This window comes from Argopecten irradians, unplaced genomic scaffold (assembly GCF_041381155.1).
Source record: "Argopecten irradians isolate NY unplaced genomic scaffold, Ai_NY scaffold_0189, whole genome shotgun sequence".
NCBI classification, from domain to species: domain Eukaryota; kingdom Metazoa; phylum Mollusca; class Bivalvia; order Pectinida; family Pectinidae; genus Argopecten; species Argopecten irradians.
In genome coordinates this window covers 36,943-64,386 of record NW_027187656.1, presented here as the reverse complement: position 1 = coordinate 64,386, position 27,444 = coordinate 36,943, and the positions used below count along the sequence as shown (strand labels likewise).

General features: G+C 34.9%; 1 protein-coding gene across 1 annotated transcript; it reads right to left on the bottom strand.

The window, feature by feature from the left end:
- Nucleotides 1-845: 845 nt before the first annotated feature.
- LOC138312031 (neural cell adhesion molecule 1-like) lies at nucleotides 846-27,444 on the bottom strand. Its single transcript, XM_069253111.1, has 15 exons — nucleotides 27,424-27,444; nucleotides 24,709-24,817; nucleotides 15,998-16,264; nucleotides 15,318-15,623; nucleotides 14,204-14,533; nucleotides 13,676-13,966; nucleotides 9,338-9,460; nucleotides 8,632-8,668; nucleotides 8,042-8,061; nucleotides 7,429-7,464; nucleotides 5,841-6,074; nucleotides 5,567-5,614; nucleotides 5,214-5,249; nucleotides 3,755-3,861; nucleotides 846-3,607 (listed from the first exon to the last, which is right to left on the bottom strand). The coding sequence occupies exons 1-15, from the start codon at nucleotides 27,442-27,444 to the stop codon at nucleotides 3,425-3,427; spliced, it is 2,148 nt and encodes a 715-aa protein (XP_069109212.1). The 3' UTR covers nucleotides 846-3,424.

The following is a 27,444-nucleotide window of genomic DNA, read 5'->3' as shown; positions in this document are numbered from 1 at the left end:
GCCATTTACAATCAGCAATCGTGAAATTTAGAAACTAAGTGAACACATACACATACTGCAAATGAGATAAAAGTTCGATATATTATACTGCGATTGATTGTCCATCTTCGGCACAAAACATCAAATTGTAACATCCAAACACTTAAAGTCATATTTAGCCCCGCCCACCTTGTAAACGAACCATCCATTGACGAAACGTTTTGATTCTCGACACCGCGGAGTAATTGTCTTTGATCATGTACTATCGATACTTGTCGTAACTGTAGTAGTTCAACGGCAGTAATCATCCAATCATTGTAACCATGATTATGCCAAAACTAGGTGCGTTAAAGTCTATCAAAATCACCATCCGGGTACGGCAAGATATGCACTGACCAAAAGACACATGAATTTTTAGTCGATTCGTTTTGCTCCGAATTGAAAAGCATAAGTAATTTTGACGCCGTCACACTTTCGGTTGAAACTGCAAGCAGCGATTGGAGTACAAAAACATGACGTCATTTGACTATTGGTGAAACGTGAAAATGAGAAAAAATGTAGTTCGGGTCAAAATCTAAATCAATCAAAAACCGGAAAGTCATATTCCATCAATGAACCATATTACACTAGCGAGATAATAATATATTTATCCAACACCAAGCACATTTATACAATATCATGAGAGTGGAATAGCATGACGTATTGTGTAAGAAATAAAAATATTTGATTTTCAAGATAACAAAATATTCGAGAATCATGAACATATTTGAAGTATTATATGGCGGGTTTAGCTGGAAGCAAACTACACATTTCCACTATTTATCTATGAATGCATAGTATCTCATTATCATTACGATATAGTTCCGTGACTTCAGCATACAGCAACAACCAAAAACAATCTAAAGGTAAGATTATCTTTCGAATGTTCGAATATCTTAAGTCAACGAATTTGAGTTACTGAGTAACTGGTAAGCGGTCCCTACATGGGATTATGACAATTTCGATATGCATTGGATTCATTATTCTGGGACACTTTTACAGTATGTATACAAAATAAATTAACATTTTAACAAAATATAACAAACAAATATGTACATATTGTATTTGGGGATAGTAAAACGGTTACAATGTTACACTATATTTATCACATAACTGGACCGTCCAGTCAAGTCATATAGCCATGTCATATATATCGTAAGGAACATGTGCAATAACACTATTATGACGTCACATGTAATTTTGACGTCATAATATATATATCTATGACGCCGCATGATTGTTTCAGTAGACGGAAACGTCATATCCGAGCTGGATTTCTACTGTTTTATATAGAGACGAAACTTAAAGTTTTGCTTATATTTCTATCAATAAAAATTATGTGATAAATATAATCTTATATTCGTGACTATGTGATATGAAATATATCAAACTCATTAAATAATTTGATATGCCACTCGTTTTAAGGCTCGTGGCATATCAAATTATTTAACGAGTTTGATAACTTTTTATATCACCCAGCCACTCATGTAAGATCCTCTTTATTTACAACATTACAATGTCATACATTTTATCTTATTTAAAACGAACTCGAGTATTCAATTCGTTAAACAAATATTACCTTTGATACATAGGAAGCAAATGTTAATTCCCAATCATTGTTTTGAAAACGTACACATAAGTTTATCGATTCACGGAAATAGCAAAATTAACCCCTTTTGACCCCCACCTTTCAGGCCCCGGGGGGTCAGCCCCATCATTTGCAAAATTTTGAATCCAAACCCTATAAGGATGTAACCATTGCATTATGAGCGTAATCCCATGTTAAGTTGCAGAGAAAAAGTCATTTATATGGAAATTGACCACTTTTGACCCCGCCCCTCAGGCCCCCGGGGTCAGCCCTATCATTTGCACAATTTGGAATCCCCACCCTATAAGAATGCTACAATTGCATTATGGGTGCTATACCATGCTTAGTTGCAGAGAAGAAGTCGTTTATATGGAAATAACCAAATTGGCCCCTTTTGACCCCGCCCCTCAGACCCCCGGGAGGTCAGCCCTATCATTTGCACAATTTTAGTCCCCACACTATAAGGATGCTACCATTGTATTATGGGTGCTATACCATGCTTAGTTTCAGAGAAGAAGTCGTTTATATGGAAATAGCCAAATTGGCCCCTTTTGACCCCGCCCCTCAGACCCCCGGGAGGTCAGCCCCATCATTTGTACAATTTTGAATCCCAACCCTATAAGGATGCTACCATTGCATTATGGGTGCTATCCCATGCTTGGTTTCAGAGAAGAAGTCGTTTATATGGAAATAGCCAAATTGACCCCTTTTGACCCCGCCCCTCAGGCCCCCCGGGGGTCAGCCCCATCATTTGTACAATTTTGAATCACCACCCTATAAGGATACTACCATTGCATTATGGGTGCTATCCCATGCTTAGTTTCAGAGAAGAAGTCGTTTATATGGAAATAGCCAAATTGACCCCTTTTGGCCCCGCCCCTCAGGCCCCTGGGGGGTCAGCCCCATCATTTGCACAATTTTCAGTTAGTAGCCCATAAGGATGCTACCAGTCAAATTTTGTTGAAATCCGACCAGCGGTTATGGAGAAGAAGTCGATTGTTGACGGACGACGGACGACGGACGACGGACGACGGACGCCGGACACTGCGGTATCCCATAAGCTCACCTAGGTCCTTCGAAAAAAGTGTATCTATATCAAAAACATGAACATTCGTTTTACCTTTAGTGTCTTTCATATCTCGACTCCTTTTGCAACGAATTCAAACTACGAACCACTAGTTGTAATTTACATTTACATTTGCTATTACACTGATTATATCGTGAGTAAGCATACTGATTTAGTTAATTGCGTATTTATTGCTTTTTTATTTATACATTCCGATATTTCAAAATAAATAGTTTATCGGTATGTGTCAAAGTATCTACGTTATCTACCTTTTTTCCGATTCCACCCAATATTGTCAATGATAAGATTTACGCTTTTAAAAAGTAAAAATAAAATCGCGTTGGCTGTAATAATCCCATGAAAAAAACAGCTTAAATTTTGAAGAAAGGATTGATGTTATTGCTTGGTCAGAAAATCTAAAATACCAAAATAATTAAATCGAATTAGGCACGATTTTCAAAGAATTAGTATAAACGATATACAAATTAATTATAAAACACTGTAATTCATTTCATAAACATCATCACAATAACCAATATTTTGGTTTGCTTTCTTTTGTTATGTCCATTATACTGATTATAATTATAGATTGTTTGATTTTAACCAAATATTACGATGGACGGTACAAATGATTGAATCTTATAAAATCGTAATCACAATTTTCTTCTGCAAATGATCTTTAATGCAAGAACGATACATCTGATTATTCAATCGCCTGCATACATGCTAAATAATTTTGGTTTCATTTCGTTTTATTCCCCTGCTTTTTCCGTTTCCCCAGTTGGTTCATCCAAATCTGGAAGTGGGTCTGCACGCTTAGTAAAGTCAATGTCGGCATAGTCGTTCCTATTCTCGATACCATGTATAACAGCCCTACGACCAGTGTTGCCGTCATCTTTAAATTCAACTTCCAGGTACACGAGGCCATCTTTGTTCTATATCATGAAATATATATATCGTTAGATATGAGAACTTACATTGCAGAATACAAAAGAGGTTTTATTTTGTCGTTTCGTATACTCTTATTTAAATATTTGCATACGAAGAACAATAAGTAAATAATAAATGTAAAAATAAACTACCTTTCTCCTAGAACAAGGTAATTCTTCAGACTTGCCGTTCGAACCATCATTTGCATACACTTGTTCTTCTAGCACTTTTGGGGTTACATTCTCATATACATCACCACCTAAACATAATCCAACACCATTTATAAAAATCATTATTATCAATAACATTACTAATTGTGGTAGAAAATATAGTATATGGTATCATGTTCAGATTTATAGATTGAATTGTTCTCTTTGAACAAAATGAATGTAGTAAGCTCTCACTTCAGTTGCATAAAAGGAACAAAATGGATGAAATCAAATAGAGATTGAACAGTGTTTTGATTGCGTTAAAGGTGATATGAAAGCAATGGAATACAGACATATTTAATGTAGCGCCACGGTAAAATATGCCTGTATCCCATTGCGCTCATACCACCTTTAAGGCTATCACAACACTGATCAAATTATATATTTACATAAATAAGTCTACTTTTTCGTCAAACTCAAAACGGTGATGGTTGCTAAGTTGGGTAACTACGGTAATCAGGATGACCGAAGATGTAGTTCCGATTGTTGAATGTTATAGCTGCAGTATGGTTTGAAATATGAAAATGTCACCTTTTAATTATTTTTAAAATATGTTGGTTTTTTTCAATTTGATAATATAACAATAATGTCCATTTCGTATAAAAATTGAGATAACCGAGACGGAACGACTACAGGTATGTATCGTTGTCAGGGTAGTGATGCGGTCCGAAGTGGAGTTAGCCGCCATATTTGATTTTTAACCGAAGATAGAAACTGTCATAGCCTATTGATGGTATGACCGTTAAGCTGCTGAATGTTTGTCATGTATCTGTCGAACGAGAATATAGACTAAATTCTTCATAGTCATGACTTTATTTTATTATACGGAGGATAGACAAGTTTTTGCATGCTGTGTGTTGCCATATTTCGAATGCAAAGATGGGGTAAAGCTGATGTTTCGGATAGGGTAATACCTGCAATGGGTCTTTTTATTTCTTCTGGAAACCTGTACATGACCTGGTAACCTATTTTTCCTTTAGACGATTCCAGAATTGTTCTCTGACAATCGTATGTGTTCTGTATATTTAGGTGAGATGACTGACCGTGGACACATACTGACGTAACTACTGTATGGAATTTCCCCGAACATTTCTGAGAAAAGCCCCCGGTTGTACCTTGATCAGTTATTCATTTTATTGTTTATTACCGTTACAATGCTTGGACACAGCTTTTGTTTTGATGTCAAATACATAAATTAAATTGGATCTGATAGAAACTCTTTATTGTTATTTTGAAATCCGTCAACTTATGACTCGAAATCTTATCGAAGCGTGAACTAGAAGTAGTCGGAACCTGCATTGCGTTTGTATTCATACGTCATTGCGATTAAGCTAATTTGATCGCAACTCCCCTCCCATTGACTATATAGGGGCATATGTAAATATACATCTATATACATTACCATTGCCATAGTTGGTTTTCTTTTTCTTTTTTCCACCTGAATAAATGAAATTCGATCTATTTTGTAATATTATCAAAAAACGTTATGTGAAAAAGTAGAATATTGACATTTAGAGCAAGACATTGTTATTTTGAATATAAATATTTTTTGAAAAAAATCATACAGCAATATTGTTATTTTTAGTTGAAGACCAATATGCGAGAAATTCTGCATGTAATCTAACTCCAGTCTTTCGTCTAATCGCAGACTGTTTCATATTTTAACTGCAAAATTTAAAAAAAAAATCAAAATTGAGTAATTATTACATAGATGATTGGTTTAATAATAGGATTTCCAAATTTATTTTTGTATACCTTTTGGTTCTTTCGGTTGTTTTTGCTCTTTAGGTTGCTTCTTTTTTCCTGAAATATAAGTATGAATATTGAAAACAACTACCGAGTTTATAGGAGAATGCAATTTGACTAAACCCTTTATTTTTTTTAAAAAAAAGGTCTGTACAAGTACATTATAACTTCCTTTTCATACTTAATGGGCTGTTTTCCACTGTTATGGGTATATAGAATGTTAATTGTTAAAATTCAAACACGGGCAAATTGAATTTTTGTCTCTGTTCACATTTTCCCTTACCTTTTCCACCCTTCTCCTTTGGCAGTTTCTTTACTTCTGCATACACATCATTTTTTGGGTTCTGCTCCTTGTCTTTTCCTGACTTGTCCACCACAGCATACAATGAACTTGGATCTCCAGCGTCCACATTCTGTTTCTTTGGCTTAGACACAGAAGCATATTCCGATGAAGGAACAGGTTCTGGTATGTAGTTGGCACCGGCAGATTCGTACAAGACATTTGCTTTTAGGCCATCTGGTAACAGGTTCAAAGGTGAAATTTCTTTATATATCATTACGATGATTTTGTATCGGTTCAATGTAACCCTTTATAGTGATTTCACCCTTCATTTCCATGACACCAATATAGTATTGTACCGATACTAAGGGCTTCAAAACTTCTCAATGGTGGCTTATTATATTTAGATACAGTAGTTCTATAATGCATATCAATATCAATAATTGACACAAGGGAAGCTATACGTTGATGAATGAATCAAGGGAGGTCTCGGACGGGGAATTGAACTTGGACATCGTATAAAGCAAGAGCTTGTGCTCTGAACCAGAATATTAGCGACAATCGATTGTTTTTTGCTTGAATGGACGCAAGCTTTACAAATTATTTTAAGTCGTATCCCTTTACTCTTACAATTGTATGCATGTATAACAAATATGAATGATGATATTTACAGAGCAGAAGAGAAAGAAAGGAATCGATAGATAAAATACATACTACACGAATATTTTTTAGTATTTCTTGAGAGGAACGAAGGAGAGAAGAGACGAAAAGAGAGACAATTATCATAATCGAATTACGTATGTTAGTGTTTTCCAAAAGTGACATCGGCAAAATGGGAAAATGCGAAAAAACAAAAACGTATAAGAATTCTGAATTATTTGATAAATTGGAATCTTCATACAGTGAAAGTTTTTTTTTCGGAAAGAGGAATATAAGCATTGAGATTACCAAAGAGTTATTCTTTGCTATTATTCTTTGCTATTTTAGTAAACAAACGGGAAATAAGAAATGATATATGTCGGGAAAACTGCCGTAACAGCACTGATCTGTAATCAAAATAGCTCTTAATAGGTGAGTTTTAATGTAATGGCATGGTTCCATAAACGAGTATGAAAAATAGTAGTTTTTGTTGCCAATGGATAAAATAAATTGCAAATAAAATTTAGGTAAATCTGTGTGGCAAATGACCTTATAAACGCTGAAAAATGCCTGATGTTAAGGTGCAGTTGATCCCATTGTACTATTTAAGAGGGAAAGGAAGATGTGTTGTTTTATCACTTTTTGCACTTGAAACTTAGCGTTGGAAGGCATAGAGAAATATGTCAAAACCTAAAACGCTCAGGCAACGTGTCTCCATGAGCTGAGATATAAATATGAGTTTTACAATTTTTTCTGATAACTATTTTACGTCTACATTTACTGACGCTCTATATAGCCTTTTTTGATATTTTATAGGTGAACATATTTTGTTAGCTGTGATAATAAAATATTTATGTATCAAACTAGCCGCAAATTTTGAATATAGCAACATTCCCTTTATGCAGATCGCCATCTTTAATAAATTTGATAAATTGAATAAAAAAATACTTACCAGATGATTCATATAGAACGTTTTGCTTCATACCGTCTGTAAATTAAGGTAAAAGTTATATGTGTCATAGCTGGGCGAAAAATGTGTTCCTCCTTCAGTAATCTATTGAAAACCATTAAGTGTGATTACTTAATTAATAAATAATTTAATCGATAAAAAATTGTATGATGGCTTATTAACATTTATTTAAATTATATCACACAGAATGCATGCACTGTAACATTCTGATGTATTATGCCTTTTATTTTAGATACCAACATACCTGCAGAAATCACTTTTTAATTACTAATAACACTGTAAAACGGTGAAATGAAATTGCAGATCAAAACTTGGCTTCATGGTTGGAATATTTTTCTCAATTCAATGCAGTGTAAATTTAAATATAAGGATTTCTGGCAGTACTTCAAAAAATCATTTTCATCTCTTATTTGCACTCTTAAACTGCTGTTTTTAATAAAGCCGTATCGTTAAGGTAAAAACAACCAATACTAAATATAGTTTAATATAGTTTCTCATTCAACAGAATAGATTTATAGGCAGCAACTGCGTCATAATATGGATATTTTAACGTTTTGCACATTTTAAAAACAATGTATTTAAATCACTGTCTTACCGGAATCCTCATCCGTAGAGCTGAAAAGAACAATCAAAATCAAACGATTGTTATATATGCAATAGTTTATAGATAATAATCATGTAAAATGCTATTGATATAATAGTGATATATTCGTGTATCTTAATGGTGTTTTTAGCATTGAATTATCTACATTATCTAAGAGTTTGGTACTGATAAGTAACTAATTTGGAATATGATACCTTCACAGAAACGCCAGTAATAGTATTCATACCTTAACTTCCGGAATAAATTTTAAGCTCAAAAGTACAATCCTAGATTACTCATCCGAATTTATCAAGTCTAAATATGGGATATTAAATGGTTTCTCCAATAAATATATGTGTTCATAATTCATTAAAACCCAACAGATCATTTATCTATGTACACTATATATTTTACTTTCAAATAATCATAATTATGTGTATATATATATATATGGAAGGGGGAGGCTATTATGTTTCAAAATCTTGAGTCCAAGAAAGAAGATAAATTTACATATGACACAATACATTATAGGTCTAGTGTGGAATATATATTTTAAATAATCGAGCTATATTAACTCATAGTATATTATGATATTGACTTACATATTACCGGGTCGATTAATCATCTCCAGGTCGTCATCTACAAACATCAAAAGTTATAACTGAAAAAATAACTAAAATACGCGAAGAAACTGTGTGAATTAACTGTGTCTGCTATATTCAAACTAGCAAGATAACATTTAGCACATTAACAGAGGTTTTATATAAAATGATTTAAAGGTACAAGTCTTGTTTCAAACGGCGATTGAATCCGAATATCGAATTAAAATGTGTTTGGTAAGTGTATATGCACTTGTTTCAAACATTTCGTATAGATGTTCTGAAGTTATAATTTATAATTAATCAACTTTCAATTTATATTTCGGAAATAAGGAGTGCCTTTAAATCAGCTTTAAAAACATCATGAAAAAGGAAAGTTAAAAAAACGAAAATATAGAGTGAGCATAAATGTATTGTTGTAAAGTGCTTGAATAAGTTATATCCACGAGTTATACATTGTATTGTTTTCATATAGGAAATGATATCATTGAAGCGGTGGAGCATCTTTAATATTGGTAGGGTCTGCACACAGTCAATATATCCTTTTCAGAACATGCAAATTTAAGCACAAAATAATAACCCGTGTGCAATTATGAATGTAGAAATCCTGTAGTGTTGAAAAGGTACGATTACAGTAAGAACATTGATATTCTAGCGAGACATGTATTTAAGATTTGTTCATTAAGCAAAACAAGGAACACATCCTTACGTTTTTCTGTAGTTCTCCTTTTGAAAATGATGACAGCAACAACAGCTATCACTATCAGGCCAACAGCTGATCCTGAAATTCCACCAACCAATGGAGCAACGCTCGATTCCTGTGCATTAGCAGCTAAATAAAAACAATATATGATATTTACTGTTATGTGATTTAAACTTAAAATCGTATAACTAAGCATGCATCAAAGTGAAGGTGAAACTGATCATCGCATTATGCAAAGAGCACAAACAGATAAGAAAATTAATCTTTTGTCACTCTGAAAAGAGAATCAACATAGAGCTTTAACAAAAAGCATTTCATGGTGTAAGTGAGAGAGCAACTCCCCTATACTTCACAGGGATATCCCGTGGTTGCCTGGGGAAATATAGCTGTTTTCTACCGGAGTTGGTAAAATACAGCTCTTAGTCAAATAAACGCGCTACACAATGATGTGACGTCATCAATACATGTGATGACCATTGTCGACAACGTCATTAATTTTGAAGCATTGCAACGTCGATGCGATAACTGTGTGGTTTGAAAAGTTTCTAAAGAACTAAATTTTCACCATTTGTCACTTACGTATGGGAGAAAAAGATAGTAATATGTCAACCCTAGTGAAAGATAGTAATATGTCAACCCTAGTGAAAATCTTTCACTCGGGTTAAGATGTCTCTGTTCACATGACAAGTCCATGTAAGATTATATATAACTGCCCCATATGAATCCTTACCAACAGTCAAGTTAAGAACTGAATTGCTAAGAAACTGAAAGTCAATGATGAGGGTACTGGTTAGAATGTAACACGGAATTTCAAATACGCATTAAACAGCTAGTACCCCTCTTACTATGCTAAGTATTTTCACATGAGCCACATTTCTTTCATTTAAAACACATTTACAAAAAAAATATCTGCTATTGATAACTTAACATGTCTTTGAATAAACCTATACGGGGTCGCGACCAGTTACCATGATGAACCAGTTACCGTGATTTCTGCGCACGCCCTATCTCTATCACTTTTGTTTGGAAGTTTTTGAACAGCTAAATTACGGTAGCCATGTAAGTGTTCATTCAACAAAATTTGCTCATTTCCAGCCGAATTTGCTAACAAATACATTTTCCTTTTCAATTCAAAGTTTGTAACATTCAATAACAGCGGGGGATAACTTTAATCATTACTGTTTTTAGTGACACCCCTCGTCACTGCTCGAACGCACCTTTTGACAGTCTTTTTTCCCCGTGATGCTTCCCCGTGATCCGTCCAAAAACCCGAAATATCCATGCATTACGATTGTAATTTTCCATTAAAATATGTAAAATAGATTTTGGTTTCTCTGTTGCATAACATACTACTTTTTGGTTCAATTAGAAGGTTTTTAAAAGAGCATTTTCTTTAAATTTTGAAACTACGGTAACTGGCCCCGATTTCTCTAAACAAAAGTGCTCACTTAAGTCAAAACTAAAGTTTTTCTCCTCATGCAAGTTATATAAAAATTTGTGACTTAAGTCAGTTTTTGACCTAAGTTTGTTTCGAGAAATCTGGGCCAGGTCCCGTAGGTATCGTCAACTGTACCAATTAGCGGTGTAAATTAATGGCGCCTGGTCAAAAAACATTATATTAAAATTAAACAATGACTAGTATTACTGAAGCATCCTGGCCTAAAGATAATTCGTGTCGATTTTCAACGCCTTCTTTGCGTTAGTTTTGACAAAATCCTTAAAAAAAAAACTAGAAAAAATCACGGTCACTGGTCGCGACTCAGTAACCCCTTCGAAATGAATAATTTTTCTATTTAGTAGATTCACGTACATGTAACATTATTATTGCACACTACATATATACTGTTCGTTCAAGGATTACATCAATGTATAACCCGCGGTGTGGGTAATCTGGAGTTTAATCTACAAAAATCATAGAAAATACCTGATTTTGCTTCCCACGATAAGTGTCCCTGCCATTGAAAGTAATATTTAAAAAAATAGATTTATTCTTTTAAACAAATAATGAAAAGACTGACGGAGGGGACGATCTACATTGAGTAATCATAGCTGTAAACTTTAATTATCAATTACACCCTTTATGCAATCACAGCTCAAAACAGTATCAACGACAACCGTCATGCAACAAAAACATCTTTATTATTCCCAGCAAACCCTTCATACAATTCGGGTTAAGTTGGTAGTTTCATGGTAAGGGAGACAAATAATGACATTGCAATGCAAGCACTTGAAATATGATAGATGCCTCCAGCTCTTAAAGCATTTAAATGACAGTAATTTAATTTAATACCACTTTACTGAACATTTCACTGAAAGGAGTAGATATAATAGGACCAGTATTTGGCCTTAATTTTTCAGGCCGAAAAAAATTAACTCTGATCCCCATCAATTTCATATCAATAAATACTCTCATACTTGCCATTCATCAAAACATAATTTTTTATAACTATGTACACGATGTGTCCCGCCTATGACGTCATCAAATTGATGATTTTCCTCTTCTCGCCAAATTTTGCTAGAAATTCATCATCTTTAGGTTAGAAAAGGCTTGAAATTGATTTGGCCGCCACCTTGGAGCAACTTTACATTTTCCATGGGTATGCGTAAATATACGATACACAACGTGTGAAAATCTCTTTCTGCTCCACGAAGGCGGCCACGTTCATCTTTAGAGAAAACCACTCAGAAAGTATGATTTTTCAAGGATTTTTGTGAAAAATGGCGGGAAACTACATGTTGATGACGTCATAGTGAACATAATTGGCCCATGCGGGATATTTTCGAGATGTAATGTGTTAGCAAATGTATTCAGCTGTTATATGGCAAAACATGTTGTTCTTAACTGGGGAATTAATTTTGAGGCCATATTCGAGTCTTAACGTACCTTCTCCTTTATGAATACACGAGGATTTTTACAAACAAATCTGCTATTATGAAGAGAATGAGGGATTTTTTTCTTGAGAAAAAAAAATATATCACATCTATTTAACAATACAATACAGATGTCATAGAACATTTTGTTGAGCAATACATTTCCTATAGAACGATTTGTTTAAGAGCTTTATTCATTGGTCGGATTTACCTCAAACGAATAGTGGTTTTTCATGTGCAGAAATTGTTAATAAAAATATCAATGTAAAAAAATCTAGGTTCATTTTTTTTTTATGTGAGACTCCCTCCTTGAATCAATCCTAGAACAAGTATTAGTTAAATGCACCACAACTACCATGCCATCAAACAGCAACAAACACTAGTGAATTCATATGTAAATTACTTTTTACATACCATTGTAAATCTAAAATCGACGTGCAATATCCCTTTAATTGTAAAACCATATGAAATTAGAGGTTATCATATGATAATTTTGTTATCGCACCCTTTATCAGCCCGAGACCGATATGGCTGATATCGGGTTTTTTCTCATACATTTTGAAAAACAGAAAAGTGGTAATTTTAACAGGTTTTTTTCTCTCATACATTTTGAAAAACAGAAAAGTGGTAATTTTAACAATGTAAAACATTTATTAAAACGTATTGAGCAGTATCTACTTCAATGAAATTAACAATGATATTTCACTGGTCATAACGTACTCTAGGACAATTTAATGTTGAAATAGTAGGAAGCGTTTCATTACATATATGTATGTTTTTTTCAAATACGTAATCACCGGTTAAATGAACGATGTTGAATACGTATTGAAAGCAAATGAAATATGAATGGCGATGGTTCGTTTTTGGCAATGAGGACATAACTTGTTTCGACCTTATTCTACTTAAGACAACATTTCCAGTCCAATTAACACGAAACAAACTATTTTTGAATTTTGATATCTATCTCAATACGTTTATCCGAGCAATTTTGATATTGAAAATTTCATCCGCCGTCCAACTCATCTTCCGCGCCGGAAACCGAATCGAAGCGGCAATGCTAAGATCCGGATGAAAAAAACCAGGATGCATGATATCAGCCCGGGCCGATAACTCATACCAGCCCAGGCTGATATCACGTTATGACGTCATAATTTGATATAGGCCCGGGCTGATATTAAATTATGACGTCATAAAGTGATATCAGCCCGGGGCTGATATTAAATTATGACGTCATAAAGTGATATCAGCCAGGGCGCTTACCACATGGGCAAAACGTTCATTATCAAAGACAAAAGTGTGATCAATTATATTATATGAATGTACAAAAGACCATTACATGTAGTTTAGAGAAACATATCTGAAACTTATGGCAAATTTCGAAAACAAAATTAAGAAGTTTTAATAAAATAATAAATGAATATAGCGCTGTGTGTTGAACAGGCGAAATATGTTAAATATTAATCAAAACCATACCTGCTGTTGTTTGGTTGAGATATACATAAACACTTCGGCCTATTTCGTTCTCAGCATACATCCGGATGTAATGTGTTGTCCCAGCCGTCAGTCCAGTGATTTGGTAAGGCTGGGTTGGTTCGTGTTGATCAGGTATAGGATCCAGGTCTATAAACTCATTTATATTAGCTGTCCGATACCCAATAACAAAGTGTTGTTCTGCTCCACCATTGAACCTCGGGGTCCATTGTACAGTTATACTACTGCTACCATGGGTCAGCTGTTCAAAGTTGTCTGGTGGTACAGGTGGACCTGTTGTAGAGACCAGATTTAATGTATAAGTAATGATGTAAAAAATACATTCGGATTTTAGATTGAAGACAAATCAGATACTAGTAGGTTTCCTCTACGAGTTATAAGAAAATTAATATGGATTTCAATCATAAAAAATTGTCAGCGACCTTGATGTTTGGCGTTTTAAATGACAATAATAAACATACAAATTTAACATCAATCAGAGAACGGACTGATTATCAAACGAACACTTACTTGCAGATTTAAAGTCAAATTGGTAGCTGGCCAGTCCCAGATTATTTTCTATTGTCACCGTGTAGTTACCAAAGTCCTGCTCCACTAGGTTATGCTTTGTTAATGCTGTCATAAAACCGTCGACATGGTTTTCAATTCCATGAAATGGTAATTGAATTGGACTCTCATTTACAGATGTGACATTGTTATCCAGAGGAACATTATTTGATCCCTTAGTCCATGTAACGTTAAGTAGGAGGGACGGTCTGCTGTAGAACTCCACCTCTATAGTGATGTTGTTACCTAGCTGGCCCTTCACCACCGTAGTGTTAGTAATAACTACAGGGGGAGCTACAATAGATGATGATATGAACAAAAGTTATTTTCTTTTCATTATTCAAAGTAAATTCATTTAAAAACTGCATGAAAAAAAAACTACACGAAATTAATAATGTGTGTTTTATAATCAAGTAATAACCACCTGTGGCTATTTGAAGAGGAAAGATATGTTGATTTGCAATATGTTATAAGATAGATTACAATCATAATGCATGCACAACATAAATATATTAAATGCAAAACTAAACCTATAGATTTTAGTTAATCTATTTGACCTATTTACAAAAGTAGCAAGAAAACTGGTATATCACATGAAGCCATTTCTGTGAAGTTTACTTTCGCATGTGTAATTGTAGTAAGGATTTATGACATCCTACCCATCCGGCCAGTTATCAGTCATCATGTAATCGTTATTCGCTACACAAATTTAAATATCCTCACCAATTTGTCATTGCATTCACTGGTAAAACAACTTGAAAATGGAGCTTTAAGGAAAGATGCGCGAGGAAACTTAAAAACAAAATGTAAGCTAACGTCAAAACTATTGTCCATAAAAGTGTTATTTTTTAAATAAATAGATAGATTGCGGTATTTCATTTCCTTGTTTTGAGTTCCATATTTTCGTTTTCTGAATGCGTTTAAAAGCTATATTTTTAGGAATTAACGAAATAATAATTTGATCATTTGTACAAAAAACATACGCATAAAAGATGAAAGAAACGGACTCCCCTCAAGATATATAAAAAAGAAACACAAGCATTAACAAGAAAAATGTTTGAAATAATCGGTAACCTACCCTGTACAACAAAGAAGACAGACTCCGTCCTGGAGGTGGACACGCCTGGTATATTGTTATAAGCTGTACAAGTGTAGTAACCGGTGTCCTCATACCGTCTAGTTATACCGGGGTCAGACAGGGTCAGGACAGAGTGGGTTGTATTAGAACTTCCGGTCAGCTGACGTATCTCTGTACCGTCCTCCGCTATGTGGCGCCACTGACCAAACTGGTAGGAGGCCGGGTTACCATCCGGGACACACGTCAACAACCTGTCTGTTACTGTGTAGGTGGTGTTGGTATACAGGACATGTATGTCTGGGGGATCTGAAAATTGATATAGACTTTTATTGTTGGCTGCAAATACAAATGTAGCATGCTGTAATGAATTGAATAAAACTATCAACTATTGTATATATCATCACTATTTATAACAGAGTGGACGACTAATACCCACGCAGCACAAATTTAGTAATAACTCCATTAATAGGGGACATTGCAGAACCCTTTATAGTTTACTCAACTCAAAGTAGTGTAGGAGGAGTTCGCGGACAAAGTTTTGTCGACAGACAGACAGACAGACGGACGGACGGTGCTTTTATTGTTTCTTGTTCAACATACTGACTTAAATCATACTTACAACGAACTGTAATGAGTAATGTTGAGTACTTTATAATTAAATTAACCAATTCAGAACTTACAGTATATATCGATGACTATTGTGTCATCATCACTCCCGATAGAGTTTACAGCTACACATCGGTATGTTCCTCTGTCTGTCCGGTGTGTAGACGTTATACGTAAGACACCGGAAGTGGTGTCAGCATCAGACGGAGGTTGACCTCCCACTTTAGACCATATTACAGATGACGGGGCGGGATTACTGTCTACGTCACATCGGATCTCAAGATTTTCTCCTTCTACCACATTCACTCCTGTATTTGGAGTTATTGTTATATATGGTCGATCTGTTAAAACAATAAAATCACCAGAAAGTTAAATAAATAAAGGTTACATTTAAAAGTCAGTTGAATGTTTGATTGCATTCAAAAGAAATGTGTTTCATGATGTATGCAAATAGGAGTAGAAAGAGTATAAGCAATATTCAACATCATTATGTTATAAAGACCATATTGTTATGTATGACACTAAATACGTGTAGTCATTGAGATAACTGCTGTGGATATACGATCAATATCTGCTATGGTCATATAATTCATTTAGAGAAAAGAGCTTTCTGAAATATTATCATGTATAAACATACATGTTTGTAAACATTTTGATTATAAGTAGGAATCCAGAATGATTATTTCTAGAAAGTTATGTGTGTTTATTTGTTTACTGTTTTTAGTTAGATATTTCTAGAAGTAGAAGGTTCTGCAATATTCTTGGATTAGGGTTCAGCTATATATACTCCAGCTGTGCAAGGCTAATCAGAACTGTAATGGGACCTGTAATTAGAGCTGTAAAGAACTAGTTTATACATTATCAAGAATTGTACAGAGCCATATTAGATTCTATTGGGAGAGCTATTGTGACATTATATGTGGATTGTTACAACGCATTGTGAGGATTTATTCATATTGACTGGAACCTTTCAAATTATCCGTGGACATTCATTTTTCTGATGGCATTGTGAACATTATCAATTCGGAACCCGGAAGGTTAAGGAATATACCAGGACATCCATATACAGATAGGTAACATTTTAAATTATCGTATTACTGTTGTACAACCACCAATTACAATCTCTGTATAATATTGCATATACATTTATAATTAAATCGTGTTTTGTATTTAGCTGCTGATTTCTTTTTTCTGTTATTCTTGGTCGTAACAATATGAATGTAGATATTATTCTGGTATGGTTGGAAATAAGACATTTGTAATTGTCCACAGGCATTATTAGTATAACCAGCAAATAATGAAATCTTCACCAAGTTAAAATGCTGTTATCCTATATCCATAAATATTTACAGCCGCGCGGATGACTATGTGACAATCCGCATCAGATACTGATAATGATTTTAGTACCGATCGTACGTAAGAGGTACATGTATCAAAATAGATTTTAACACACATACATATATACATATACATATAAGTGTGGGTCAAAGAGTTAATATCAACAGGATTTTCCAGATGACACGGGATCCAATCAAACGTAAGTCTGTTTGATACGAATTACTTCAAATGGTAAATATGGGACAAGGAAGTAATTCCAACCGTCAGATACCAATATATTTCTAGACACTAGATCCACCTTAGTTGAAGGGGCCATTAGTACTGACTTGTATTCCAAACCTACTGAATCCCATCTATACCTCCGTCCCACCAGTTGTCATCCCTCGCATACCACCAGAAGCATTCCCTATTCACAAGCTTTACGAATCCGTCGAATAGTGTCCGACAATACCACCTTCGAAGACCGGTGCGAAGAGATGAAATGCCACCTTCTCTCTAGAGGATACAAATCGCATTTGATCGACCAAGAAATCGACAAGGTCCGCGCCCTAGATAGAGCCAATCTCCTCATATACCAAACCAGAACTGCCACTAAACGTGTTCCCTGTGTGGTAACATTTCATCCCGACTTACCACATCTCCCTTCTATCCTTAGGAACCACTGGAAAATCATTGAGTCATCAACCAAATTTAGGCGTATTTTCCCAGAGCCACCGCTGCTAGCCTACCGCAGACCAAAAAATGTAAAAGACCTTGTGGTGGGCAGCAAACTTCCTCCTCTTGCTCCTGTTTACAAACGGGTTCATTCCAGACATGCAACAATGAACGGTGCATGATGTGTCCATACACAGCATCCACAGACACATTTGAATGTGTTATCAACAACAGAGCATACAACATCCGACAGAACCTGACGTACAAATCCGGCAATCAACAATCACCGCTGGTCTATCAAACAGAACAAACCTGACTATCCGGTTGCCATACATTTCAACTTACCCAGCCATAGTTGGGAAGACATGCAGGTGATTGCAATAGACTATTTGCATTTCTCAGTGATGTAATCGGCATATTTTGTAATGACGTAAGGAACACCTGACAAAAACGGCACTTCCTGTATATTACCCGATACATTTGTAACCGATGTAAACACGACGACGAAACGCGTTGATTTTGGTGCAAATATCGGCGCGACAACTCATGATAAGATAATAAGTACTTGGATAAGGTATCTTTATACTATTTTCTTATTTCTGAAACAGTCACAGATGAAATGTAGGGGTAACTCATCGCTTCAATGCAACGTTATATTACACACTCTAATCATCCATTTGTACGGAACGCAGATTAAAAAATGTTAAAAATCCTCAATTTTCTATATGAAACCTGATTATACTGACAATTTATATCTGAAAAATTATTGAGAAATAATTGTGGACCAATCTTTGTGTCTGTAGTTACTGCCATTGTAATAAAAATAATAAATTCATTGATCAAAAGTATGACGTACAGTACGTACACTGTAGGCCCCCTACATTACTGTAGGCAATGTACAAGTATACATGTGTACATTAACATTATACATAATGCACATGTCCGGTATATTTAATACCTATTTTGCACCAGAAACATTAAGTACTTGGTTTTGACAACACAGGCAATTTAAATATGACGAAAATGTCTATGCAAATAGAAACAGATTGCTAATGCACTGGAAAGGAAAACCACAAATATACAAATTGGAGAGGATAAAGTCTAATATGTATATGAAAATCTCCAAAATCCGGAAATAATGGCATGTAATCATTAAAACAAGTGATTTTAAACGTGAACTGATCAAAATAGAACTATGGTTATTTTAATAGAATAAAGAATTATGTATCAATGAAATGCATAAATATGGGTTAAGATCGACGACACAAAATAAGTTAATCTTACCTAGAGCATATTCTGAATTGTTAAAAAAATCCCATCTTTACAATGGAGTTGCTGCTGCTGGAATAACTTACCGCTAGTTTAAAAAAACTGTGCAATCAATATTTGTCGTTGAAAAGAATATTTAAAATGATTGTTTAAACAATGTATTTTAGCAAAACCACACTGGCTACTGACCCCCTAGTACATTTGTAGTTGCACTTTCCTGCTACATTTTTGTAAATGATTAATAAATTATTGTTATGAATATGTGCAAGGGATATACCGGGTATATTTGATATTAATTAACATAAGTTTATTCGTGTTAAAGAATTATGTGTTTGGATGTATGCCTATTTGAGTGAAAAATTGAAAGATTACAATATTTAATGTTTATTTTCTCTGTCAAATTGAATGCACTATTTGGTTTCTTCGTATAGCTGTGAGAGTCATATGTAAGGTTAGTACTAATACAGTACTAAATATGTAACCATCATAATTTTTTTTTAATATTGTTGTTATTATTATTTTTAATCAAATGGCGGGATATCTAATGTGATAATGGCGAGATATGATAGAAAACATACTTTTTCATACTTTTTTTTTAAATTGAAGATTGTAATTAATGTAATGATGTTTTTGTCCCAAAATCGGTTGTGTGGCAATGCCACACAGAAGAACCGTGTGGATCAACTGGAAAAATTGTATAAGACACGGAAAGTAATCAAAATCCAAGATGGCTGCCAAGCGACCATCTTGTTCACCAATCAGTCCTAAAATGTAATATGCACAACTAGGGCCCTATGGGGACTTTGCAAATGAAATTTGAGAATGATTTCTTCAGTACTTTCTGAGAAATAGCGATAACAAACATCAACTGCCAAAATCCAAGATGGTCTGCCTGGCGAAAATATTGTTTTTTTTCAGATCAGTCTCAAAATTAGCATGACACTCCGAGAGCCCCTAAGAAAACCTACATATAAAATTTGAGAACAGATCCCTTCAGTACTTTGTGAGACCATAGCGGGGTAACAAACGTAAAATCAAAGATGTCTACCGTGCGGCAATATTGTTTTTTCGGTCAGTCTGAAAAACAAAATGACACTCTTAGTAACCTATAGGCCATGGCTAGGAGGGTCCCACATGCATCCCCCCATCCCCAAACCTCCGAACCAATATTTTTCTTAACCCATATGACCCTATTGATCACATATCAAAATATGTTAACATTGCATAAGTTGGGATGAACTTCCGGTTATGACGTCATCAAGATGGCTAAAAAAAATGAAAAATAGTCATACAACATTGATTAAGCTCAAAAATGGTAATATTTTAGTAATTTTTTCATATTTTGTTTGATGCAGCAAAAAATGTTTTCCAACAGCAAAATACTATTTCTAATCAGTTTTTTGTCCACTTATAAATCAGTTTTAACACAACAAAAACAATAAAAACCCAATGTAACATTGTGTAAGTTCCGGTTATTGACGTCATCAAGATGGCCGACATCTCAAATTTCACTCAAAAATGAAAAATCATAAGTCATAAAAGTCAAAACCATTGACATTTTTTCAACTTGAAGTAGACAAATGAGTATCAAAATGACCACACTAGAACAAAAATATACATAGCAGGACCTAACAATCCAATTATATGTGGAGATTTGTAGCCAGGGAAAATGTAAAAAAATAAGATTTAAAGCTCAAGAAATGATGATTTTTCATATTTAGTATCACGCAGCAAAAAAAGTTTCCCAACAAAAAATTATTAATCTAAGATCAAGTTTATTTGATCTCTTATCAATCAGTAAAAAACACCAACAAAACAGAAAGTATATATAAATGCAAAAGAGAATTATTGTTTGTACCCCTCAGATTAGGTTTACCAAAACTTCCACCAGGTGCGTAAATAATGGAGCAATATGCGCTATTTTTTTTTTCCAGAACCCCAAACCAGCTGACCTCTAACCAGCGTTTCAAAACATATATTATTACAGCACAAAACACATACTGATAGAGTAAACAAAATTGTAACCTAAGCCTGTGTTTCTGTCTACTATCTATTAAACAGTTTTCCAGAACGTTTTGTGTCTTTGAAAATGAGAACATCAAAGTGGTATTTATTTCCTATGCATAGCATAAGCAAAATGATTAGATGGGTTGACTACAGTGTCCAACCTCTTTCTTTCTACTTGGTTCTTTAGTGAAGTAACCATGAATCATATAGTGCGTGCCTTTCTACGGCCTCACCGCTACCATTCCAATGAAGTGTCTGGTGACATGTAGCTGGTAGTCCAAATCATCAGAATAATCGAGATATCAGAGTCAGATTTCGTTCGAAAGCCTAGAGCGTCGTCCTTCAATGTCGATGGAGTCGATGATAAGACACTACATTACCAGTGTTGTTCTAGCCTGGTCCCAATCTTTCAATGACCCAGCCATGTCCCAGAGTCTGCATATCAGGAACAACAGGTTTAGAGATGTGTGATCTCCCTCAGATTCTAACATATAGTATATCGCTGTTTCAGACTTCTCCGGCATAAATGGAACCCTATACCAGATCAACATTATTTCGAATGGTGGAATTGGTTCTCCTCAGCACATAGCTTCATAATTTGTATGAAGTACCATCAATCCCGTGGACCCTCTTGCGACCAAAAATGGCACGGGTGAAATCATCGAGGTCATTAATGAGACCATAAATGTTAAATGTTTTTTCATTGGTCTGGCTTTTCCCACCCCCCTCGATAGGTGCTGGTTTGGTGTCTCAGCATCTGGTGTCTGCGTTAAGAGAACTATTGAAGACCTCTCCAGAAAAAGAGTTCTCTAAAAATGGTTGTGGCCCCTCTCCAGACTTGGTAAATAGTGAAACTTCCACTACCGACCCTCATTTTATGACCTCAAAGAATCCACCTGTGCCATCTATGGTCACTGAAGGTTCACAAGAATGAGGAATTGTGCTTCATACGAATTAAGGAGAACCAGCTCAATCCTTCGCAAAATGAGGATCTGGTGTGTCTTTTAAGGTGTGGAAAAAATGATATCAACTCCTATGCCCTGTATAGGCATCCGATGATGTTTTGTAAACCAAATTTTGGTATAACCACATAATTCTCTTTTTGCATTTCTATATATATATTTGTTGTTATTTTATCGATTGACAAGAGATAAATAACTGATAATGAATAATAATTTGTTGTTGGGAAACATGTTTTGCTTTGCAATAAGCCAAATATGAAAAATTTGCTGAAAATTCACCATTTTTGAGCTTAAAATCTTATATTTTCATTTCTTGCGTACACATCACTACATTTATTGAATTACTTGATCTTGATACGTATTTGTTGTTATATTGTGGTTATTTTGATACCTCATTTGTCAACTTCAGTTGAAAAATGTCAATGTTATGACTATTTTTTCACGTTTTAGTGATATTCGTAGATGACCAGCCATTTTGATGGGACGTCATAACCCCGGAAACTCATATACAATGTTAACATTGGTTTTTATTGTTTGTGGTTGTTTAAACTGATTGATAAGTGGTCAAAAAACTTATTAGAATTATAGTTTGCTTTGGAATAGACATTTTGCTGCGTCAAGCAGCCAAATATGAAAAAATTACTGAAAAATCCGCCATTTTTTTAGCTTAAAATCCGATCTTTTCATTTCCTGCGTACAATTCCTCTACATATATTGGATAATTTGGTCCTGATATTGTATTCGTTGCATTTATTGTGGTCAGTTTGATTACCTCATTTGTCTACTCCCGGTTGAAAAATGTCAATGTTAATAACAATTTTTTCATTTTTTTGTGAAATTCAAGATGGCGGCCATTCTTAATAACGTAATAACCGGAAGTTCATCCCAACTTCTGCAATGTTAACATTTTGATTTGTGATCAATGGTCATAAGGTAAGAGAAATATTGGTTTGGAGGTTTGGGGGTATGCATGTGGGGAACCCTTCCTAGCTCATGGCCTACTGGGAACCCATGCATGTAAAAATTGAGAAAATATCCCATGCAATAACTTTTCAAGAAAATAACGATCACCAACATTGTTTATGGGACGGACGGACGGTCCATGAACCACGGACGAAAGGGCGGATTTGAATTGCGCAACCATCTGATCTGATGGGTTAAAAAAATCTTTAGATATGGCCGTTACTGTTTATCAACGACAGATGTGGATAAAGATATAGATTTCAGACTGTAAAGGATGTGAAAAAGTTGATGACGGTAGCTATTACAATATTTATATTGTAGTACCACTTATGTAAAATAGGTCAAAGAGTTCCTACATTTAATTCTTTTGGTAGGTTTTTTGGACATTTATAAATATGATTGGGTACCTGTTTTGAATGAAATATAAATTTAAACTTTCCAGCACAGTAGACGTTATACATCGATTACAACCGACACACTTACACCTGATATCCATGTAACGGAGGCCGTCCTCTCTCCCAGCGTCCGACGTCCACGTTCTGGACCACACACCTGACAACGTTACCGTCCCAGGGTACCTGTCAGATAACGAGTTGTAGGACCTGTGTAGATATAAAACCCCCCCGTAACTTCCTGACGTGTTGGTGACGGCCGCTGTGTTAGGTATCTGTATTGTACCGTTGTACCACGTGATGTCTACGTGTCTGTTGTACTCCTGTGTTGTACAGGTCAAGGTCAGAGTATTGGTACCGTTCCGCCACCACCACTCTGTTACCGGTTATACCCACACTGTCAGGTCCGACTGTGAAATGTAAAAAAGGGGGGGATTAATGGATTGTAAAACAAATTATAAGGTTGTTATACTCACACTCTTTGGTCCGAATGTAAAGTAATTATAAACAATGTTTACACACCAATTATGAAATGTTTTATGGAATCATTCATACACTATAGCATATATTTGATATCTTTTTCTGATTCCAACAAACAGTTTGTTAAAATCATTTCCTGAATAGTTAACATCTATATTATAGGTATCCGTGTTGTACCGTTGAACCTCGTCAGGTGTACGTGTCTGTTGTACTCCTGTGTTTGTACAGGTCAAGTTGGAGTATTGGTACCGTCCGCCACAACTACTCTGTTACTGATTATACTGACACTGTTTGGTCCGACGAGGACAATTCAAAAGTGATTATTTAAATTGTTATAAATTGGATTAAAACACATTGTTAAAATCGCTGATATTTTATCGACAAAACATGATTTTTATTTAACTTATACAAATATAATTTGATATCCACTTGTATTTTGAAAATGAAGACAAGTTTTTAAATGGACAACACGTCATTTTTATTAAATATATCAAACACTTTACATTTTTACAATGAACACTGGTGATTGCTTCACTTTCCGGTCCATGGGGTATCTCTACTCTGACTTCCGGTACAGGTACAAGTCTGACCATTGGCCCCTGACGTGGTAAGGGTCCACTGTACTCACTGGAAGTGTAACGGTCTCCTGACTCCTGTGGTAGGTGTTGTCATGGTAACTGTGGGTGTACACGTCCACTGGAGACTAGGTATGGGTTTTACCATCCCCGGTCCCACGTGACATGTTCAAGTCCACGATTAGAGTTCTCACGTCCTTCAGTGCCACGTCTGGGTCTACACCTCCACTGTTTACAGGGGTATCCGGGTGGTCCTGTGGACCAGAACAACATTGTATTTAACGCATAATAATAAGTGAACTTATTCATTTATCGTGAACCATATTTCAACTGTTATGGTTAAAGATACATTTCTGCTTTATTTCTGAGTATAGAAGAGTGACTTTTTCTACTTTTTCGCACCTGCATTTATAATATATATCTCTGGTGGTAGATTTGTTAGACATTGTCTGTAACCTCACCGAAATAAAAAAACAAATTTTCATCGCAGTTCTCATTTAGGAGAGGTGGTGCACTTCTCTGTCATTAGAGGTCAAATAAACTTCGTTTATAACAATTAATGATTGACATTTCAATATGCTGTTTTACACAAAAGGCTGAATTCACTGTAAACCAACTTTCGTTCGCGTGCGATTTATTTTCACGCGATCAAAGTGGATTCTCCGAAGATTATTCCCGCAAATAAATAATTATTAAATACTTTTTAACGGATATTCTAAAAAAAAAAATTTCCACAAAAAGTTTTTATTTTTTTTTTCGAAAATATAACCGCGAAATAGAAGCCGCGAAAGAAAGATGGTTTACAGTACATCAATCAAACATGAAGACGGAGAAGGGTTTTAATTCAATTTCAGGAAACCTTTTTGAAACCTTGGTCCACAGAAATTAGACTATTTACTTGTAAGTACATGTAAAATTGAGGTATCCTCTATCAATAATGTTCCATATCAGCTTCTACTGTTAACATTTCAATCATTCAGGAGGATAGCAAAATATGTAAAACTAGAACCTTAAATCCAATAAGAACCAAATATTCCGCATTATGTTCTCAATGGTATTGCTATTGACGCATGTAATGCGTCAAATGAAATGGCATCATATGTTTTTTACGTACTATAAATTAAAGGCATCATATGTATTACGTATTGACTGAATCTAAATGTAATCAAAAGTTAAAAACCATTTTACAAAAACTGTGTATAGAGACTTAGTTATAAAGACATCAAAACATTTGGCAAAACAAATCAAAAACTGTATGCACATCTACACATGATTCCCTAAATTGCAGTTTCATTGAAATTGATTCCAGTTATAATTTAGGAGGAGTTGTCCTGGATATTTTTTTCATCGACAAGACAGACAGTCCACACAGGACATCGCTAAGGCCAGTATAACTTTCACTCTAACTTGCTTCAAAAAAAATATACGTACATGTAAATATGTATTACTTATACATGTAATATTGCAACTACTACATTGGTTATCATTCGGGTCAGTATAAAGACATTTCTGAGAGAAGGAAAGAAGATTTATAAAGCATGTCTAATCTAAAGCAATGAGCATTATATTTCGCAGCAAATACTAGTAGTTCTTCCTTCATACTGAGGAAATGTGGTGACTCTCAAACGGTTTTTTTTTCATTTTTTTTTTTTTTTTGCTCTATTTCATTATAATACCTCAAGTGAGAAACCTGCTTTTCTGATTGGTCGAGAGATATTTGGTATGTCACACTATCACACGACGGTTAGTATTTATAACCAATAGGAGACAATAGACACTTCGAAGAACTCCCGAGGAACGGGTGATAGTGTATTTTTTTACAGTATGTATTCAAAATATCTTTTGGTTCCAGCAAATTGACCATTATGTTTAACCCCCATAACTCAGAAGAGCCTCCGACCTGACCTTTATCATATGGCCATCATTATGGCCTAACCCACGGGTTACTGGAAAACAAAAAATAATGCTTTTTCGACCATATCCGCCAGAAGTGGTCCAAATTTAAACACTCCTCCTTTGGATGTATCAACGTTTGGCGCAAAAACTTATTTTTTGTTTTTTTAACAAAGTGCATTGTTGCAATTTAATTGGTACTGGTAAAGCCCAGAAATGTTTTGACAGTATTGCAGATCAGTCGAAGCAGCACACGTTACTGAGATTCTAAAAGTAGCTGTTGTCCCCGACTCGCAACCAGACTGTAAGTTATTGATTATGTTTCCTCCTCAGATTCCATGTACTTTATTATCTCCCCTTAGTTGAAAGGTAAGGATCCAGACATGTCGGAGATCCAAGCATTATTAAGCCAAATATTAATAATGCGTTTAATATCCTAGATAGAGACTGGTGCTGTCAGTGCCGAATGCACAGCAAAATAATTTTTATGTGGTACAATGTAGGTGTTTTCAGACAATACCAATGCTGATATATTAAAAGCTAGCGGAGAGCTGGTGAAGAGTACAGACATGTCGTGGGGCCGTAGTCTGCATTGTCACGCCTAAGCACGACCACAATGATTTTACAAGACTCTTACGTGGAAACGGGAAAATGTAATTTTACTTCCGAATACGTTGCTATAACCCAATGGAGTGCTATTTATATTCAGTCCAACACGGTTATTACAAATTCCTGGGGACCCTTGAAATCTTTATGGATTATGCGGGTATTCGTACTAATTGGGTTAACATTTGTACACACAAGCACATACATAAAATGTAAACTAAAACAACTATAGACGTGGATAGGGATATATTATTGTTTTAATTGAAAAATGCCCATCACCTGATTTTGGATTATCTACCGTATACACATAAATTGGAGTACATATAGCGAAACACGGCAATGATAAATTATCGAAACCTACTTGGTTTCGGCACTTCGGCAT

Coding starts and splice junctions, on each gene's coding strand:
- LOC138312031 (XM_069253111.1), bottom strand. CDS start 27,444: ATGCCGAAGTGCCGAAACCAA. Junction 16,265..24,708: donor GTCACGTGGGACCGGGGATG/GTAAAACCCATA, acceptor TTGTTTTAACAG/ATCGACCATATATAACAATA. Junction 14,534..15,317: donor TGTCTTCTTTGTTGTACAGG/GTAGGTTACCGA, acceptor CATCTATTGTAG/CTCCCCCTGTAGTTATTACT.